At 37.7% G+C, this 21,071-nt stretch overlaps 1 protein-coding gene across 9 annotated transcripts in view; it reads right to left on the reverse strand.

Moving 5' to 3' along the window:
- SCEL (sciellin) overlaps nt 1-21,071 on the reverse strand; it is a 117,922-nt gene that overhangs the window by 14,295 nt on the left and 82,556 nt on the right. For all 9 annotated transcript variants that reach the window (XM_008260072.4, XM_017343545.3, XM_017343544.3 and 6 more), the window contains 5 exons: nt 18,730-18,789; nt 18,196-18,255; nt 18,000-18,056; nt 3,451-3,513; nt 448-540 (listed from right to left, as the gene is read on the reverse strand). In XM_008260072.4, the coding sequence (XP_008258294.3) occupies nt 448-540; nt 3,451-3,513; nt 18,000-18,056; nt 18,196-18,255; nt 18,730-18,789 (333 nt within the window). The remainder of the gene's footprint in view (nt 1-447; nt 541-3,450; nt 3,514-17,999; nt 18,057-18,195; nt 18,256-18,729; nt 18,790-21,071) is intronic.

Below are 21,071 nucleotides of genomic sequence, written 5' to 3' on the forward strand. Positions count from 1 at the left end.
TCAGAGTATTATGAGAATTAGTCAATGCAGAGCACAAAGATAATTTTGAGTATTTGTATAACATTTTTGTGTCTGTTCCCCTGATATTATGTTCATATTTTCAAGCCATACCTTTCCCCATAAATCTCAAATAAAAGCAGATGTTAATTAGCAATCATGACTACATGATTTAATGAAACATTTAATCCACCTAACAAATGTCAACACTGGTGTCACAATCACGCTTTTTTAAATTGTAAATTTTTAAAGGAAACATCTCATTTTTACACTTTTCTATCCAAATGTCACAACAATGACAGGGTTGCTAACAACTCAACACTTATGTGTAAGAATAAAATCAGCAATTTCTGCATTTTAAAGTTAGGGTTAGGTTGGATATAGATTTTAAAAAAGAGAGAGAGAGAGGAAGAATAGTCCTGTCATTTGTTTTGTAATTGACCACAGTACCTGAAATTGTTCCTGGATTCATAAGAATAAGTAGTGGTCCTTGTGGACTGGTTGCGCAGAGCTCCAGTGAATCCATTGAGTTGGCCATCCAGTCTGATAACAAATGCAAGTACCTAACACTTAAAATCCAAGCCACTTAGAAGTCCCTTGTTTTATTAAAATTCTGCTCAATTTACAATATTTTACAAACAGGGTACCTTGTTCTCGTTCTATTTTACTCCTTCCACAGACACTACTATCTTAGCTTTGAGAATAATCCTGAAGAATGTCCACATTACCCAAGGCTAGACTATAACACCTTTTCATCAAGGAAAGAAACCAACTGAGATTGGTTCCTGTAACACTGTCTCCCTGTAGTGCCTGTGGAGGAAGCTTCCCTGTATACTACATCTGAGGATTTATCAACTGAATGAAAATGATCCCGAGAAATTCCAGTTTCCATTTTTTGATGGAAAGCAATATTTTGAAGATTGCAGAACTGTGAGTTAGATTTTTGTTAAACAAAAATGTAATTAGGTTTAACAAAGAGTAGACATATTTGCTTTTTCCTATAGAACAGAGGAAATTTTTAATGTAAGAGTGAAAATTGTAGTTCTTTTCCTGCCCCATATTACTAATCCCTTGCATAAGAGAGACATGAAAACCTCAAGGAGAATTAGATCTAAGTCAAGAATTATCCTTCTTAAAGAAAAAACAGACATTTGTTCACATATCATCTATGTCTTCTGGTTTTAAAGTGGACTAACGCTGAACTATCTGAATAATTTAGACAGTTCTGACTTAGGTTTATTGTCCCTAATATATTTGAATATTTAAAATATAACAAAAGGGCCACCGACATCTGATATGGGCACTGGTTCGAATTTCTGCTGCTCCACTTCCTATTCAGCTCCCTGCTGATGGACTTGGAAAAGCAGTGGAAGGTGGCCTAAATGCTTAGGCCCTGCACCCATGTGGGAAACACAGAGGCTCCTGACTCCTGGATTCAGACCAGCCAGCTCCAGCCACCAAGGTCATTTGGGAAGTGAACCAGCAGACAGAAGATGCATCTCTCTCTTTCTCTCTCTCTCTCTCCTCCCCACACACTTCCCTCTCCCTCTGTACCTCTGCCTTTCAAATAACTAAATAAAGCTTTAAAGAAATAAAAAACATATAACAAATAGATATTGTGAAATTTAGATATGTTTCCAGGAAAAGCAAATACCTACTGACAACTTTTCTCTCTCCTCCTATCAAAGGCTTTCTTGGGATCACAAATTTAATAAATAGATGGTGTGAAAGGGTAAGTTGAGCAGTGAGTTTGAAATGTGTTCATGTTGTCTTCAGACACATAAAACCAAAAATCAAGAGTCTGTCAAACCTCTGAACAGAAGAGTGAAATCATTTGCAAAGAGAACTGCTATGTACTTAACTGCATTTCCCTCAAATTCATTAGTTGAATCCTTAACCCTCAATGTGACTATACTTGTATTTTTCCTTATTAATCTCTCTAACCAAACCATACTTCATCTGGGTTGATACCATATCTTAGCTGTTGTGAATTGTGAAAAAGGTAAATATATGATTTCCCTGATCTGATGCAACTAACAGAATACCTGAAATGTAATATATTGGAGTGAAATAGAAATCTTGAGAATGGATGATTGTAGCCCTTGCTTCTTCCATTGAGGAACAATCTTTTGCTTAGTTTTGATATACTTTGTTTTGCTTTCTTTCTCTTCATACTACTTGCTGAACTCCTTTACTTAGAGTAGGGTTAATATTAAGATCACTAAGTGTACTGATAATAGATTGCTGTAAAAATTAAGAATGGGAATCCGAGGTTGGGGGAAGGGTTGGAATGTGGGCAGGAGGGAAGGGAAGTCCCATTATGTTTCTAAATCTGTATATATGAAATATATGAAACTTGCATAACTTAAATAAAATTGAAAAACACCACACTTCACCAACAAGACCAAATAAAGCTGAAGTACTTCTCCGTCATATCAAATGGAGAATTCCTTAATGATGCCTGATCAGGTACTGTAATTGCTTTTTACCTCCATCACTTCTAAATAACATGCAAATCTGATTGAGTAATGGTAAGGTCCAGTCCTATCGCAAAATAGTAGAAATGTTTCCAGGACAAGCAAAAACCTACTGATAATTTATCTTTCCTCAATGTATCCAATGCTTTCTTGGGATCACAAAAAAGAAGACAGATGATGATTTTGGTGAATTAAGGGAACAAAAAATGTTAGACTGAAGAGCCTTTTGTAGACTTTACAGAGCAAAACAAAACAAAACAAATGAACAAATACAGCAAGCCAGTTCTTTGCCCATCTTTTCCAATCTCCACACACAATAACACTTTACCTAAGGAACAGAAAAGCAGCTGCAAATTTGGAGGATAAAAGATAGGAATTATTTTTAAGGTTTCCCTTATATTTGTTTGTGGGAAACAACTGCTAATCATGGAAAAGTTGTACTTTTCCTAATTTAAACAGTCTGTAACAAAAATGAAGTATAGCTTTTATCCTAATTGTCCTTGTAATGGCAAACAAGGTATAACAGTTTTAAAGCATTTATACTCCTTGGTGTAAAAAACAATTTCAAAGTTGGGTTCTGCTTCTTTTGCGGCTGTGATGAATTTGTGCATTCTTTTAGCACTGGGTATCCAAGGAAGAGATTCCCAGAGTGCTTTCTGCACAGCTGAAAACCTACCAAGCAACAGTAAGTAAAAATAAACCTTCACAGCCCAAGGAAACAGTTTTGAATTTCTATGATGCCTTTAACACTAAACAATAGAACAGCAAGCCCCAGGTTAGAAATTCTCACAGATTTAGGACTGTGTGAAATTTTTTTTTCATTATAGGCTACTAAGCACTCTGTATCTTAATTTAGTGTAGTTGAACAGTTTTTATATTTAAATAAAATACTACAATTCAATTCTCCAGAAAAACATTTTGGAGTTACAATATTAATACAAGTGCATATGATACTCAAAATTATAATAAACCTTACCTTCCATTCTTATTTTCAGACACATGAGAATTTACCTCAATTACATTTGCCAGGTCTTGATCTCTAAAGAAAAAGAATATATACACACATAAACATGCACCATGTGCAAATATATACATATATATTATTTAGCTACAGCATAATTTTAGGAAATAAACAAACATTAGAATAAAAATTTAAAAAGCATCACATTATCTTAGATTTAGTCATTTGTGTTCTATAAGATAAAAGTGAGATTACAAATCTGACACTGAGCTATTTGTTCCATAGAATTTATGAATCAAATATGTAAGTATGGAATACATTGTGAAAGAGAAATAAAGAACTTATTTTTGCAAGGTATGGGAAATCTAGCTTGAAAAGAAACCATTGATTGATATTTATACTCAGCTTACATTTAATGTATACTACCTTTGTGTCACAAGGTACTGTTGTGTATTTTCCCATAGATTACCTCTTCTTTATCACAAAATTCCTCAGGACAGCATCTGAGGCTCAGAAAGTCCAAGTTTTCCAAAGAAAAATTAACCAATTTACAGAAGAGTTGAGAGTTCATACATGCCACCTGCTTGACTAATATTTCACTAAAAACTTGGAGATAGTGAAATAAAAGGAAATGGGGGTTTCTGGTATTCCTTAATTCAGTTTCCTGGAATGTAGAACTGGAATGGTTGGCAGTGGCAAATGGTGAATAGTCACCAGGAAATGGGAATCTTGGCCAATTGGAACTTTGTCCCTTGCAGTGATTCTCCTCCATTGCTAACGTTGAGGGAACTGAGCACCATGTTTGAAGTAAATTGTTGGCTTTCATTTCAACTAGAGAGTGAGGTCATATCATTCTGACCTAACATGGACTTGCAACTAGTAGCTGCTCCATACTTATGGGCTGGATTAAATTAATTTAAATTCTCTTTCTTCTTTGGAGAGATCTGTTACTACCTTACCTGGTCTGGAAAAAGGTATTCAAAGGCCTGAGGAGAAGGTGTTAGCCTAGACTCTAAGCCTTTAAGGTGGTCTGCCCCATCCATATCTAGGTACATGGTGTGTTCTATGACCATGTAGACAAAGACCAGGAAGCCAATTATGAATATTTCACTTTCATTTCTATCAATCGCCCAGGGCCTGCCTTACTTTACTCCTAAATACACCTTTCCTTCCTTTCCTACCCAGATGCTATCACTGAATTTAATTACTTTTGGTATTTGTTATGGGTTGAACTGTATACCCTCCCAAATTTATATGTTGAAGTCCTAACCACTGGGACATCAGAATACAACCTTATTTAAAGACAGGCTCTTTACAGGGGGTAACCATATTACATAACTGAAATCTTTACAAGAGGAAAGTTTGAATCAGACATGCACAGAATGAACAAAGACATATGGGGAAGATGCCATATACAAGACAAGCAGAGAGGCCTAGAACAGATCCTTTCCACTTGGTCTCAGAAGAAACCAGTCCTGGTGACAGCTTGATCTTGAACAAGTAGCCTTCAGAACTGAGAAAATAAACACATGTGTTGAAGCCATGCTGTCTGGTGCTTTGTTACATGTCTAGCAAATGAGCACAGATCCGCCTCTGCTCACATGTGATTAAATGCAGCTTTTTAGCCTGATGGTCGCCATCCTCTATTCCTCCAGTTCTTTCCACTTCCAGCTGCTGCAAATACTGCATCTCTGCTCTGCCTGCATCTCTTTCCCAGACACTTTTGGATTTTACCTATTGTATGGGGGACATGAACAGAAGCTACAATCTTACAAATCCAACAACTATATCCCAAACTTGGAACCTACACATGCCTTCAAAGAAGCATGCTCCCCAAGGGATACACTTGTCAATCAGCAAATAAAAAAATCATGAATGGTTTCATAGAAGTTTCTTGTTTAATTAAAAAGTTCCACATATTAAGTTTGCTAGAGTATATTATTACATTTTAATCTGAATAAAACAGACTAATAATTATGTCAACATAGAAAGTTCAAAATGTGCATTTGCTTTGGCTATTTATATTGATTAATGTCATCAACTATGTTAGAAAATCCAATAGAATAATTCAAACTACCTATAAACATTCCAAGCCAAAAGATGTAAAAACAAATTGTTGTTCTTTAATTAAGATCACATCTATTGCACGGTGTCTTTTACACTGCTGCATAAAATGAAGAACTGTGAATCAAAGTGTGAAAAGAGATTTTTATAGAAGTGCTGCCAAATGCTGCAGGGTTGAGCAAAGGCTTGACTCCAAACCCTTCCAAAGCAGTTGCAGTAGAAGGAAGACCTTAACACGTTACACATTTATGAGCAGTTGGAATTAATTCTGAGAAAATCACGAGTTGTGTAGATACAGAGAACTGCTAAAGAGCTTTTACCCATTGTAAAAATGATGCTTTAAATTGGGTATAGAAGAAACATTTCTCAACATAATCAAGGCAATTTATGACAAACCCATGTCCAGCATCCTACTGAATGGGGAAAAGTTGGAAGCATTCCCACTGAGATCTGGAACCAGACAAGGATGTCCACTCTCACGATTGCTATTCAATATAGTCCTGGAAGTTTTAGCCAGAACCATTAGGCAAGAAAAAGAAATCAATGCGATACATTTTGAGAAGGAGGAAGTCAAACTATCCCTATTTGCAGTTGACATGATTCTATATATAGGGGATCCAAAAGACTCCACTGAGAGACTACTGGGACTCAGAAGAGTTTGGAAAAGTCACGGGATACAAAACAATACACAAAAATCAACAGTCTTTGTATACACAGACAATACCATGGCTGAGAAAGAATTCTAAGAACAATCCCATTCATAAAAGCTACAAAAAAATCAAATACCATGGAATAAATTCAACCAAGGATGTCAAAGATCTCTACGATGAGAATTACAAAACATTAAAGAAAGATTTTTCCATTTCTTGGTATCCTCTTCTATTTCTTTCTTTAAGGTTTTGTAATTTTCATCGTAGAGAAATGCCAGAAATCTATCCAAGTATCACAACCAACTCATCTTCGACAAAGGAGCTAAAATCAATCCTTGCAGCAAGGATAGTCTCTTAAAAAAATGGTGCTGGAAAAATGGATTTCCACATGCAAAAGTATGAAGCAAGACCCCTACCTTACACAAAAACCCATTCAAGATGGATTAAAGACCTAAATCTATGACCTGATACCATCAAATTATTAGAGACCATTGGGGAAACCCTGCAAGACATTGGCATAGGAAAAGACTTTTTAGAAAAGACCCTAGAGGCACAAGCAATCAAAGCCAAAATTCACAAATGGGATTACATCAAATTGAGAAGTTTCTGTACTGCAAAAGAAACACTCAGGAAAGTGAAGAGGCAACCAACAGAATGGGAGAAATTATTTACAAACTATTCAGCTGATAAAGGATTAATAACAAGAATATATAAGGAGATCAAGAAACTCCACAACAACAAAATGAACAACTCAGTGACGAAACAGGCAAGACTTAAACAGACATTTTTCCAAAGAGGATAGCCAAATGACCAACGGACTTGTGAAAAATGCTCAGGATAACTAAGCATCAGGGAAATGCAAGTCAAAACCCCACTGAGGTTTCACCTCACCCCAGTTAGAATGGCTTTCATACAGAAATCAACAAATAACAAATGCTGGTGAGGATGTAGGGATAAAGGTACTCTAATCCATTGCTGCTGGGAATGTAAACTGGTAAAGCCACTATGGAAGACAGTATGGAGATACCTCAGAAATCTGAATATAGACCTACCATATGACCCATGATCCATATGACCTACCATTCCCATGGTTCCTGGGAATTTACTCAATGGAAATGAAACCAGCACATGAAAAAGTTTTCTGCACCCCCATGTTTTTCCAACTCATTTCACAATAGCTAAGACATGGAATCAACCCAAATGCCCAACACCTGAAGACTGGATAAAGAAATTTTGGGATATCTACACTATGAAATACTACACAGCTGTAAAAATAAATGAAATCCAGTCATTTAAAACAAAATGGATGAATCTGAAAAACATCTATGCTATGGGACAGGAAGGACAGAATTCGTGACGAAAATCTAAACAAAACACCGGATGCAGATATGAGGATCAGAGGCATCCCACAGCCTGACTGACACACACCTAAGCTTATACTTCAAGAATAAGCAGGAATAGTTCACACCATCATGAGTAAAGGGGAGTGAAGAGTGTGTAAGGCAAAAGGTACATGAGTAGGGTTTGCTTGTGGATGGAGAGTAATAGGAGATGCAGTCGGGAAAGCCCATGGAGGCCAGATCATGGTAGACTCTGGAGACCAGGTTAAGCAGCATAGTCATTATCAAATGCAACGGTGAGAACTGAAGGATTTTAATCAGAAGAATGGCATGATCAGATTTGTGTTTTAGGAAGATAAATCTATTGTATTGTGAACAAGTTGAAGAGCAGAAGGCAAGACTGGCAACAGAGAACAGAAGGAAGCTGAACAGTAATCTAGACTACAACAATAGTGGAGATGATGAGGTGTCTTGGACCACTTTCTGAGGTTACTAGGAGAAATGCCCAAAGTGATTTATTATGGGGAATGAAGCAACAGAAAGAGTCAAAAGATTACTCTCAAGTTAATGTTTTGAACAGAAATAAGAGAAATATGCAATAAGAAGATAGACTCTTTACTTGTGGGAATAACTAAAAACTTGGAGGATGTGTATTACCAAATAGGAAGCTCTTAAAAATGGAAGCATAGGTTTCCTGGCCCTCTGGCACAGTGTGCTAAACCACAGCCTGCAGCACCTGCAGCCCATATGGGCATCTTTTCAAGTCCCGGCTGCTCCTCCTCCAATCCAGATCCCTGCTAATGCATCTGAGAAAGCAACAGAGGATGGCCCACGGGCTTGGGCCCCTGCACCTACATGGGAGACCTAGATGAAGCTCCTGGCTCCTGGCTTTCTACTAGCCAAGCCCTGGTCATTGCGTTCATTTGGGCAGTGAGCCAGCAGTTGGAAGATTCTCTCTCTCCTCCTCCTCCTCTCTATAAATGCCTTTCAAATAAAAAAAAAATAAATCTTTTTAAAAATGGAATCATAATAACATAAAGAGTTAAGCATATTATTTTCTACTTTAGATGAAGGATAGGTCTTTGTGTCACTAGGTGCTTTTCAGTATTCAATCAGGAAAAGAAATTTAGTTTTAATAATCTGTCTAAAAACCTATAGGCTACACAGAACTGAACATGTATAATGTTGGTTCATGAAAATATGAAAGTGTTACTGCAAAAAATCATGCAATTTCTCACAGAATAAATGAAAATTCTGCGCACATCTGCATTTGTTCTGGTTGCTGTGTTCCTAAAAGGAGCACATGGATGCCTGCTTACGTTCTGATCGATGGCTGAGGTTTATTCAGCCCCTAACTGTGAATTAAATACACAGCTGCTGGAAATGTCAGCAAAGTCACATAAAAGAACTCTGATTCACGGCTGTTATACTATTAAATAATCAGTGCTTGTGTCACACTGAATTGATGTAAAAGTGCCCTGTGGCTGATTCTTCCTACCAGGAGGCACTTTAAAATATCCCTTTCTTTACCTACATTAAAATCAACAGGGTAGCATGGAAACATTGTAGACACAGGTGACTGGACCAATTGAATGAAGTCACTTCTCTCAAATTGATGGTTCAGGATTCCCTGTAGGTTTTGTGATATTCCCCAAACATCCTGGCTAATTATCATCAAGCCTGGAATACCACTAAAGAATAATCAGACATCAGTTAGAACAGTGGATCAAGTTGTCATCTTAAAACAACATGATAGCTAATGTTTAAAATTTCCTTTTATTTTTTAATGACACTTATTTTAAAGGCAGGGTTACAGAAAGAGAGAGAGAGAAAAGATAGAGAGAGAGAGAAGGGGGCATGTCTTCCATCTGCTGGTTTACTCCTCAAATGGCCACAATGGCCAGGTCTGGATCAGGCTGAAGCCAGGCATCAGTACCTACATCCAGGCCTGCCATGTGGGTACAGGGGCCCAAGGACTTGGGCCATCCTCCGCTGCTTTCCCAGGCGCATTATCAGGGAACTGCATCATAAGAGGAGCAGCTGGGACTCAAACAGGCATCCATATGGGATGCCAGCATTGCAGGTGGCAGCTCAACCCATTATACACAACAACGGCCCCTTAAATTCCTTTTTCATAGTAATCAAATTTATACAAAGTAAATTCCCTTGTTCTAAAGATATTTGACCAGAAATTGTTGAAAAAAGATGACCTTCTTTATATAAAATTAGCTTCTTATAATAAAACAAAAAGCAAAACTCTATTGAAAAAGCTACCATTGTCAACATAACACATAGTTATTTCACTGCAATTATTAAGCCTAACTGCTTCCAATATGATTGGGAAGCTCCTTAAACTGACTGAGAAAAAGAACAGTCTACCCAGCAAATGCCACTATAAAGAAATGGTTCTGGAGAAGGTATTGTGGTGGAGCAGGCTAATCCACTACTTGGGATGCCCGCATCCCATATCAGAATGCCAAATTCAAGTCCCAGCTACTGCATTTCTGTCCCAGCTTCCTGCTAATGCGCTTGGGAAAAAGTAGCAGATGGTGGCCCAAGTACCTGTGCTCCTATCACCCACGTGGTAGAGTAGTTGAGTTTCAGGCTCCTGGCTTCAACTCGACTCAGTCCCAGGTGTTGCTGGCATTTGAGGAGTGAACCAACAGATGGCAGAGCTTTCTCTCTGTCCTTCCCTCTCCCTTTGTCAATGAATTTCAAATAAATACATCTTTAAAAGAAAAAAGGGGACAAAATGAACTGGTTCTACTTAACAAAGATGTTTCCATATGATTTTCTGTAGCAAGGTTCATGCCAAAAATTAAATGCTGTTTCTGTTTTTAGAAAATTTCAGTGTGGCAAGTGATTTCTCTCCATCATTTTAAGAATAATTCTCTACAATAAATATATCTGATTATAGTCCATTTACTAGGTATAGGGAAAGGAGGGAAACAGGAGGGGAATATGAAGATGGAATCAATAGAGTCTGAGCTGATTTAACCCAGATCTGTTTTTCCTGTAGGTAGTGACATCAGTAGTACCTGAGTTTAGATTCAGAGTGTAATTTCTTTCTTGACAAAGCTACTTAGTATCTTTGAGCTACAATTTCCTTTTCTATGAAATAAGATGTGTAAATATATTTCTCACTGGGAGTGAGGATCAAATGCATCAAATTGTCAGTCACATCGTAGGTGTTTGATAAATGCTACTCTCTTAGTAGCAATTTCCTTTCGGCTGCCTTCATACTTCATAGACCCCAATACTCTGGTGTTAAAAACATACAAACAGAAAGAGAAAAATAAGGCACTACTATAGAAAATATGGTAGAATCCATATGATACGTCAGTGTATTAACCTGCCTTCTTCTCCTAGTGGATTGGAAGTTTTTTATCACACACCAATTTGTTCTCTTCATCTCAGAGTATTGGACTCTGATTTCCAGCTATTATTTATTATGACAAAATTCCATGTTAGCAGAGCAAATAGGACATCTAGCACAAGGCAATTCACTAAAAATCATTTTAAGTGAAAGAGATCACATAAAAATAGCAAAATATATGGTATTATCAGAACTCAACTCACGTTTAAGCTCTGCTGCAGAATTCTGTGAGCCCACATTAGCTGTGGATCTGGAATTTGGAAGACTCTGAATATCCTTTTCAAGATGATTCAACTTCTTCAAAAATTTTTTTATTATTTAATTTTACTCGTTTTTATTTTAGTCATGGAAGTCTTATGGACAAGAAATACTAGGTTGTCTTTGTGCATAAAAGAAACTCAGAACTGATTCCAAAACAGTGCAGTTGATTCCAGAAGAGTGTGGTATATTTCTTTGTTGACAGGAGACACTCAGGTTATAAACGGGTCCTCACTGGGAGAAAGTCCAAGATTGTGGCTGCATAAGAGATTCAGGCAACAATTTTCCTGCAGACACCAATATGAACAGCTGTACACACACAAAGTCACCTTGACAGGAGCTACAGAAGTCAGGTGAGAGGCCATAGGGCCTCGTAAATTGCATTCAAGAAAGCAAGAAGAAATGAGCTGCTTGTATCACTCCCCCTCCAGTGCTATTCCTCCTTAGGAGCACAAGAGCAAGCTGAATCCCAGTGCCAGCCCCACTGAGAAAAAGTCCATCAGACTGAGCACTCTTGACTCAGAACCCAGGTCCATACCAACAGAAGTGTATATCTGGGACTCAATATCTGAGCAGAGAGATATGAGAAATGGAAGTAGTTAAACAAAACCAAGCACAAGTCCTTCAACTGAAAGGTACACTAAGTGAACTCCAAACAGACATCAATGGAATTGATAAAAAAGATGAAAGAATCAATGAGCTTAAAGACAGGCTATTTGATGATCTGAGTAGCCATGATACACAAATGGGCAACAAGAATATGAAGTCATCATGGAAAGGGAAATTAAAACCACAGTGAAATACTATCACACCTGTTAGTATGGCTAAAGAACAAAAAAGATTCTGGTGAAGATGTAGGGAAAGGGGAGCTCTCCTACACCATTGATGGGAGTGTAAATCAGTGCGGCCCTGTGGGAAATTATGGAGTTTCCTCAGAAATCTAGATCCAGAACTGCCGCACGGTCCAACAGTCCCACTGTGGGTTTATATATCCAAAAGAAAGGAAGCCAGAATGTCCAAGAGATGCCTGCACTCACATGATTATTCACTCTGTTCACATAGCCAGGGTGTGGAGTCAATCTGGGTGCTTCGTTGGCGGATGAGTGGATAAAGAACATGTGGTTACCTCTATACAGTAGAATAGTACTCAGCCATAAAAAAGGATGCAGCAGAAATGAGGCAGGAGGACATTGTGTCAGCACAGAAGGAAAACTACTGCATGTTCTCACTTCGGTGTGAAAGCTTAGAAAGCTGATCTCAGAAGAACAGGGATCACCAGAGGCCAGGAGGAAGAGCATGGGCCATGGGTGCACAGGTGCAGCTGGGTGGGAGGGGTAACTTGGTAGGTAACTCACTGCAGTTAATTGTGTGTCTCAGAGTAGCTAATGGGATTCTGCATGTTCCCAACACAATTGATCAGCATTTGAGGTGACGGGTATGCTAATTAACCTGGTCATTACATGTGGTGTACATGCACTGTAATACCACACTGGATCACGTATGGATGTATGATTGTATGTGTCAATTATGAATAAATACACACATCACTGTCAGAAAGAAAGAAAGAAAGAAAGAAAGAAAGAAAGAAAGAAAGAAAGAAAGAAAGAAAGAAAGAAAGAAAGAAAGAAAGAAAGAAAGAAAGAGGAAGGAAGGAAGGAAGGAAGGAAGGAAGGAAGGAAGGAAGGAAGGAAGGAAGGAAGGAAGGAAGAAAGGCTATTTGAAAATACACAATTGATGGCCACTGTTGTGTTGTATGAGGGTTAAGCCAACGCCTATGATGCTAGCATTCTATAAGGCACTGGTTTGTGTTACAGTTGTTCTACTTCCAATTTAGCTCTCTGATAATGTGCCTAGGAAAACAGTGGAAGATGGCCCAAGGGTCTCTGCACTTATGTGGGAGAACTGGAAGACGCTCCTGGCTCCTTACTTTGGCTTGGCCCAGGTCCAGGTATTGTGACCATTTGGGAAGTGAATCAGCAGATGGAAGATCTCTCTCTGTCTCTCTCTCTTTCTCTCTCTGTAACTCTGCCTTTCAAATAAATAAATCTTAAAAAAAAAAAAAAAAGAAAATGCACAGTTGAAGGGGAAAAGGAATCAAGGGGAATAAAAAAACCTTATAGGAAATATAAGGCAGCACAAAAAGAGCAAATATTCAAATTATTTGGATTCAAGAGGGATTTTAGAATGTCAAAGGAGTAGATAGCATATTCAAAGAGATAATGATGGAAAATTCCCAAATCTAGAGAAAGATGCTTCTATCCAGGTACAGGAAGGTTAAAGGTCCCTAACACATTCAACCTAACCAAGTCTAACCCCAAGACATTTTATAGTCAAGCTCTCCAAGGTTAAAGAGTTCAAAGATCTAAGAGAACAGAAACAAATAACATAAGCAGTCTTAGTTTTCCTGACTGTAGAATTCCCAGCAGAAACCTTATAAGCCGGCGCCGTGGCTCACTAGGCTAATCCTCCGCCTTGCGGCGCAGGCACACCAGGTTCTAGTCCCGGTTGCGGCGCCGGATTCTGTCCCGGTTGCCCCTCTTCCAGGCCAGCTCTCTGCTGTGGCCAGGGAGTGCAGTGGAGGATGGCCCAGGTGCTTGGGCCCTGCACCCCATGGGAGACCAGGAAAAGCACCTGGCTCCTGGCTCCTGCCACCGGATCAGCGCGGTGCACCGGCCGCAGCGCACCGGCCGCGGCGGCCATTGGAGGGTGAACCAACAGCAAAGGAAGACCTTTCCCTCTGTCTCTCTCTCTCACTGTCCACTCTGTCCAAAAAAAAAAAAAAAAAAAAAAAAAAAAGAAACCTTATAGAACAAGAAGGGATGGGTGGGATGAGACTTTTACAGTGGTGAAGGAAAAAATTGCCAGTCAAGAATAGTGTATTTAATAAAGTTATCCTCCAGATTTGAGAGACATATAAAGATATCCCCAGATGAGCAAAAGTTGAGAGAATTTATTGTCACCATATCTGTCTCACCAGAAATGCTGAAGAGAGTTCTTGAAACTAAAATAAAGAATCCTAACAAGTAAGAAGAAAATATGAGAAGTTGGAAAACTTACTGGTAAGACTAATTATATAAACAAATTCAGAATTCTCTGATATTGTATAAATGGTTGGAAACCATGTATATTTTTTACTGTGAAGAGTAAAAAATAAAAATAAAATCACTACATTAAAATGTTAGGAGGCAGGCAATATTGAAAGAAGTCAGTTGTAACACCAAAAATTCAAAATTAGGGGAGAAATGGAGCACAAATAGAGAGCTGCGAATTGAAAAATTAGGATTTCTTATTTCTGTGTTTTGTTTGTCTCTTTCCTTATCTTTATGATCAATGCTACATTGTTATCACTTGGAGATACTTTGTTATGACAAAATAAATTCTCTGTAAGCATCATGATAACCAAAAATCAGGAACCCATAACAGACTTACCAAAAATTATACAAATCAAAGTATACCAGCAAATAAAAATCACATAACCACAAATGAAGATTGTAAGAGAGGAATGAAGAAAAGAACTACAATAATAATACAAAGGAAGTATCAAACTGACAGTAGTATGACCTTACTTATCAGTAATTACTTGAAATGTCAGTGAACTTGATGCTCCAGTTAAAAACATATAGTGGCCAAACAGATTTTAAAAACAGGACCCAACTAAATTTAGGCTTACAAGAAACTCACTTCACCTCTAAGGATACTCACAGACTGAAAATGAAAGGATATAAGATATTTCATGCAAATGGATTACTAAAGGAAGCAGCAGTAGCCATCTTTCTATCACATAAAATAGATCTTAAATCCAAAGCAGTAAAGAGATCAGAAAAGCCATTATAAAATGAAAAGAATTCAATTCAGCAAGAGGAAAGGACACTTATAAATATATATGCACTCAATATTGGAGGACACAAATACATAAAGCAAATATTAATAGACCTAATGGGAGAGATAGATTCCCCCACAATAATAGTAGAGGACTTTAATATTCATTTTTAGTGATGGGCAGATCTTCTAAACAGAAAACCAACAAAGAAACAGCAGAGTTAAACTGCGCCCCAAATCAATTAGATCTAACAGATATTTACAAAATTTTGAAAAGAATACACATTCTTCTCAATAGCACATAGGGTAGGTCAAAAACAAGTTTCAACAAATTTAAAAGAATAGAAATTCTATTGGATATCATTTCAATAGGGTTAGCAAAGGCATTTGATAAAATTTAGCATCCATAGATGGAAGATACATTAACATAGTAAAGACAATATATAAAGTCAACAGCTAGCAACATATTGATGGGGGGGAAAGCTGAAGATTTCCTAGGATCTGGAACAATACAAGAATGCCCACTTTTACCAACTTCATCTAATATTGTATTAGAAGTCTTAACTAGAAAAATTGGTCAAGATAAAGAAATAAAGGGTATCAAAATTGGAAAGGAAAAGTCAAATGTGTCATTGTTTACAGATGACGTAATATCATATATAGAAAACCCCAGAGAACCCATCAAAAATCTATGAGAACTAATAAGTAAATTCAGCAAATTTGCAGAATACAAAGTCAACATATAAAAATCAGTAATGCTTCCGGCGCCGCAGCTCCATAGGCTAATCCTCCGCCTTGCGGCACTGGCACACCGGGTTCTAGTCCTGGTCGGGGCGCCGGATTCTTTCCCGGTTGCCCCTCTTCCAGGCCAGCTCTCTGCTGTGGCCCGGGAAGGCAGTGGAGGATGGCCCAAGTGCTTGGGCCCTGCACCCCATGGGAGACCAGGAGAAGCACCTGGCTCCTGCCTTCGGATAGGCACGGTGCGCTGGCCGCAGCACACTGGCCGCAGCGGCCATTGGAGTGTGAACCAACGGCGAAGGAAGACCTTTCCCTCTGTCTCTCTCTCTCACTGTCCACTCTGCCTGTCAAAAAAAAGAGAAAAATCAGTAATGCTGCTATAAACAAATCATGATTCATCTGAAAAGGAAAGTAAGAAAGCAATACCTTTCACAAAGACTATTTAAAAACACCTGGGAATAAATTGAACCAAACATAAAAACAAAACAAAACAAAAAAACCTGTATAATAAAGACTATAAATCATTGATGAAAGAAAATAAAGAACACAAAGAAATATAAAGATATCCCTTGATCATGGATTAGAAGACTCATTATCATTAAAATGTGCCTACTACATGAAATGACTTGCAGATTCAATGTAATCCCTACCAAAATTCCAATAATATTTTTCACAGACCTAGGGAAAAAGGTACTAAATTTGTCTGGAACCACAAAAGGCCCAGCATAGCTAACGCAAGCTTGAACAAAATGAACAAAGCAGAAGGCATTGCACTACTTCAGAATACATTAAATAGCTACAGTAATTAAAACAGCAATGATATTGGCATAAAAACAGATCCACAGACCACTGGAATGGAATATAGACCCTGGAAGTAAACACACACTTCTATATCCACTGATGTTTGACAAAGGGGTTAAGAACATGCCTTGGGAAAAAGATAGTCATTTTAATCAGTGGTGCTGGCAAAATTGGATATCCACATGCAGAAGAATGAAACAAGACCCTTAACTCAAAATGAGTTACAGACCTAAATGTGAGACCTGGAACTTTGAAATTATTACAAGAAAATATAGGGAAAACACTTCAGGACATTGGAATGGGCAAGGATTTTCTAGATCAGACCAAAAAAGCACAGGAAATAAGATAAAAAATAGACAAATGAGATTTCTGCAAACTAAAGAGCTTTTCAATAGGAAAGGAAACAACCAACAGAATGAAGAAATAAACTATAGCATGACAGACAACATATGTAAATTATACATTTAACAAGGCTTAATATTCAGAATATATAAGGGATTCAAACAACTGAATAACAAAAAAATAAAGAAAGCAAGAAAACAACGCAAATAATCTAATTTGAAAATGGGCAGTAGATATAAATAGACATTTCTCAAAGGGAGACATACAAATTAAGCAGAGTCAAAAAATGTTCAATATCAGTAATCATTAGGGAAATGCAAATCAAAATCACAATGAGATATCACCTCAATCATAAATTAGCTCATGTCAAAAGATAACAGATAACAAGAATTGGCCAGGATTTAGAGAAAAGGAAGCCCTTTTGGTTGGAAACAGAAGGGAGGTTCCTCAAAATATTAAAAGTAGGTCTACTATATGCTCTGGAAATCCCATTAGTAGGTATATATCAAAGGGAATGAAATCCATTTGTTGAAGAGATATCTGCACACTCATGCTTATTACAGCAATATTCACAGTAGCCAACAAATGGAAACAACCTAAGTGTCCATCCACCAATGAACTCGATAAAAACATGTGGTATGTATATACAATGGAATACCACTTAGCCATAAGATTGAAATCTTATCATTTACAACAATATGAATGGAAATGGAAGTCATTTTAAGTGAAATAAGCCAAGCACAGAGAGACAAGTATCACATGATCTCACTCATCCGTGGAGACTAAAAAATAGGTGATCTCAAAAAAGCTAAAAATAATGGTGACTACCAGAGGCTGGAAAGTAAGGAGACAGGGATGGGGAATGGTTGGTTGACAGGTACTCTATTAGAGCTACATAGGAGTAATATGTTCTGGGGTTTATTACACAATAGGGTGTCTATGGATAATGTTAATGTACTATATATTTCTCTATTTAAAAATAGAAGATAGAAAATAAAAATTAAATTAAACAAATTTGTAATCCCCAACTTCTAAGACTCATATTTTGTATGTTCTAGCAAGTGTTCTAATTTAAAACACTAAAGAAAGATAAAATCCTTCTTTAAAAAGAAAAAAAGAAACAGAATTCCTACCCTAGAACCTTGGGATTATATCAAGATAGGCAAGGTCATTTACCGACTAGTGTTTCTGAGAGCTGAAGGTTTCACTTTAATGAGATGGTCCAACTCTGAGCTGTTTAAAAGAAAAAGGAAGCTGACATTAGTAATAGGATATTGAGTTGTATGAGGTCAATAAACCAACATTATCAATGCACGTCATTCAGAGGCAAGAGACAGATGAAAACATGACTTGATTGCTTTGATTTAATTACCTCTGATTGCTTCTGATTACTGCAGGATTCACTTTGATGAGGTTATCCAGATCTTGGTTTCTGAAAATAGAACAATAAAAAGAGAACAGATTAATTATTTTGTTAGGATTATTAAGGTTGGGGCTGGCACAATGGAGTAGTAGGTTAATTCTCTGCCTGCAGCACCGGCATCCCATACGGGCGCCAGTTCTAGTCCCAGCTGCCCCTCTTCCAGTCCAGCTCTCTGCTATGGCCTGAGAAAGCAGTAGAAGATGGCCCAAGACCTTGGGCCCCAGCACCCACGTGGGAGACCAGGAAGAAGTGCCTGCCTCCTGGCTTCGGATTAGTGCAGCTCCGGCTGTTGCGGCCATCTGGGGAGTGAACCAATGGAAGGAAGACCTTTCTCTCTGTCTCTCTCACTGTCTGGAACTCTAACTCTCAAACAAAATAAATAAAATCTTTAAAAAATAAAGATTATTAAGGTTGTAAATCTGCTTGAAATTATAAAACAAAATATATTTTCTGACCAGAACAGATTAAAAATAATATAATTACCTTTGGTTGGTTGCAAGAATTTCAGGATTCACCTTGATGAGTTTATCAAGATCGTGGTTTCTTTAAACAGAAAAAAAAATATTAAAGTGGCTTGGGATAGAGATAAATGGGTTTAAGGTCACTGGAAATGGCAAGAAAGGGTAATGGAGTTATATATAGCTTGCTTATAGAACAACCATGAAGTATGTTTTCTAACCAACCCAGGGAAGGGAAGAAAACTGACTCTGCATTCCAGTGCTTTGTTACTAGAGTGTATCTTCCAGGGCATGATGGCTAGAGAGACTGACAATTTTTCTCTCTGAATTGTTTTAACATTATGAAGATTCAAACTGATTCCAGTGTGCTTATCTTTGAAGCATGTTCAAAAACTGAGACTATCGGCCGGCGCCATGGCTCACTAGGCTAGTCCTCCACCTAGCAGCCCCGGCACCCGGGGTTCTAGTCCTGGTTGGGGCGCCGGATTCTTTCCCAGTTGCCCCTCTTCCAGGCCAGCTCTCTGCTGTGGCCCAGGAAGGCAGTGGAGGATGGCCCAAGTACTTGGGCCCTGCACCCCATGGGAGACCAGGAGAAGCACCTGGCTCCTGCCTTCGGATCAGCGCGGTGCGCCGGCCGCGGTGCGCCGGCCACAGCGCGCCAGCCATGGCAGCCATTGGAGGGTGAGCCAACGGCAAAAGGAAGACCTTTCTCTCTGTCTCTCTCTCTCACTATCCACTCTGCCTGTCAAAAAGAAAAAAGAAAAAAAAAAAAAAAGGAGAGAGGAACATCTCATTGCTTGGAAAAAAGCCAACTATTAAAAAAAAAAAAAAACTAAGACTATCAATTATAAAAAAAAAAAAAAACAACTAAGCTCTCAAACTCAGACTATTCTTAACAGAAGGCTTGGTAAAAAGGAGTTCCAACAACCCATAATTGTGACTTTCTTCTATCGTAACTGAAAACTAAATTAAACTCAATTATTCATAGTTAACTTAGTTTCATGCTCTGAAAACTGTCCATCCGGTACTCCAAGCTCTATCAGCTTCTTTTCTAAGTCACCAAACATTATTTCCTCCCACATGGTCCACTATCATTCACTGTCTTGGTGGACTGGAAAGTAGTGGTTTTTCAGTGTTCCTCTAAACTCTTGTTCTATATTTGTGTGGAGAAATATATGGCAGGTGCCATGGAAAGAAACTGGAGAACTGACAACGTCTACTTCCAGTGCCACTGTGGACACCTTGACTGTACTCCTCCCCCTGAACGTCTTTTTTCTTGATATAAAAATCAAATATATTTTACTCAACAAAGGGATTGATGCAAAGATATGAACTAAAGCAAAGCAATTTCGAGATTATTCATCAAGAAAGTCTAGTAAAGGTCTACATGGCCTCCATCAGCCCTTGCCTTTCCACAAAGTGTACTTCTCATGTCCTGGCTTCATTCAGCTTCATTGCCATGGTTCTCAGCTCTGCACAGTAGGTGGAAAATCCCTAATTGAATTTTTAGTGTTTTGAATTCTCTTCAATTATAATATTCTCAATTAAAGATAATCAACTGGTATCTATAAATACCATCCAAAGAATGAACGGCATATGAGAACTATTCAAAACAATTTCCTTGTATAAATGGATTGTAAAATCTGTTATAAAACAGGTGCTGAGATAACAGAGGTAAGAAAAAAAATCTGTTATAAAGCTAAATTGTACCAGAAAGACAATAATCCTTAAAATGAGGTTAATTTCACATATTAAAAGGAAAAATAACAAAGCATAAAACTTTGCAGAAGGGAACAGTATGTTCAAAAGCTATAGTTTTTAATATATAAAATTAATCTCAATATTTTAGTGTAAATTCATATATAATATCCATGGCCAGCATAATAAACAGCACAGAAAATAAAGATATGGGAACTTCCATTTTTACTGTTCTGCTAAGCACAGAAAATCTGAATTCAAATCACTGTTTTACAAGACCTAATAAACATTTTACATCACAGCCCACTACTCTTTTTAACAAATATACAGACACAAGTACATATTTCATGAAATAATATCCTTACTACATAAAACAGACTCCAAAATTTTCTATTCAATTCCTCTAATTCAATTAAAGGGGGAAATATTGATTGACACTCACTAATTTAATTGCAAGACACTTTAACAGGTTGTGACCCACTGTTACTAAAACTTTAGTTTAAGACGGGAGTATGGGTGGGAGGGAGGTGGAGGGGGAAGAAGCATCATGTTCCCAAAGCTGTATATATTAAATTCATGAAGTTGTATTCCTTAAACAAAATTAAAAAAAAAAAAATTAGAAAAAAGAAGAAACCCTAGCTTAGAAAACAAAAATTCATGCTATGTTCT

The sequence above is a fragment of the Oryctolagus cuniculus genome, chromosome 9 (assembly GCF_964237555.1).
Source record: "Oryctolagus cuniculus chromosome 9, mOryCun1.1, whole genome shotgun sequence".
NCBI lineage: Eukaryota > Metazoa > Chordata > Mammalia > Lagomorpha > Leporidae > Oryctolagus > Oryctolagus cuniculus.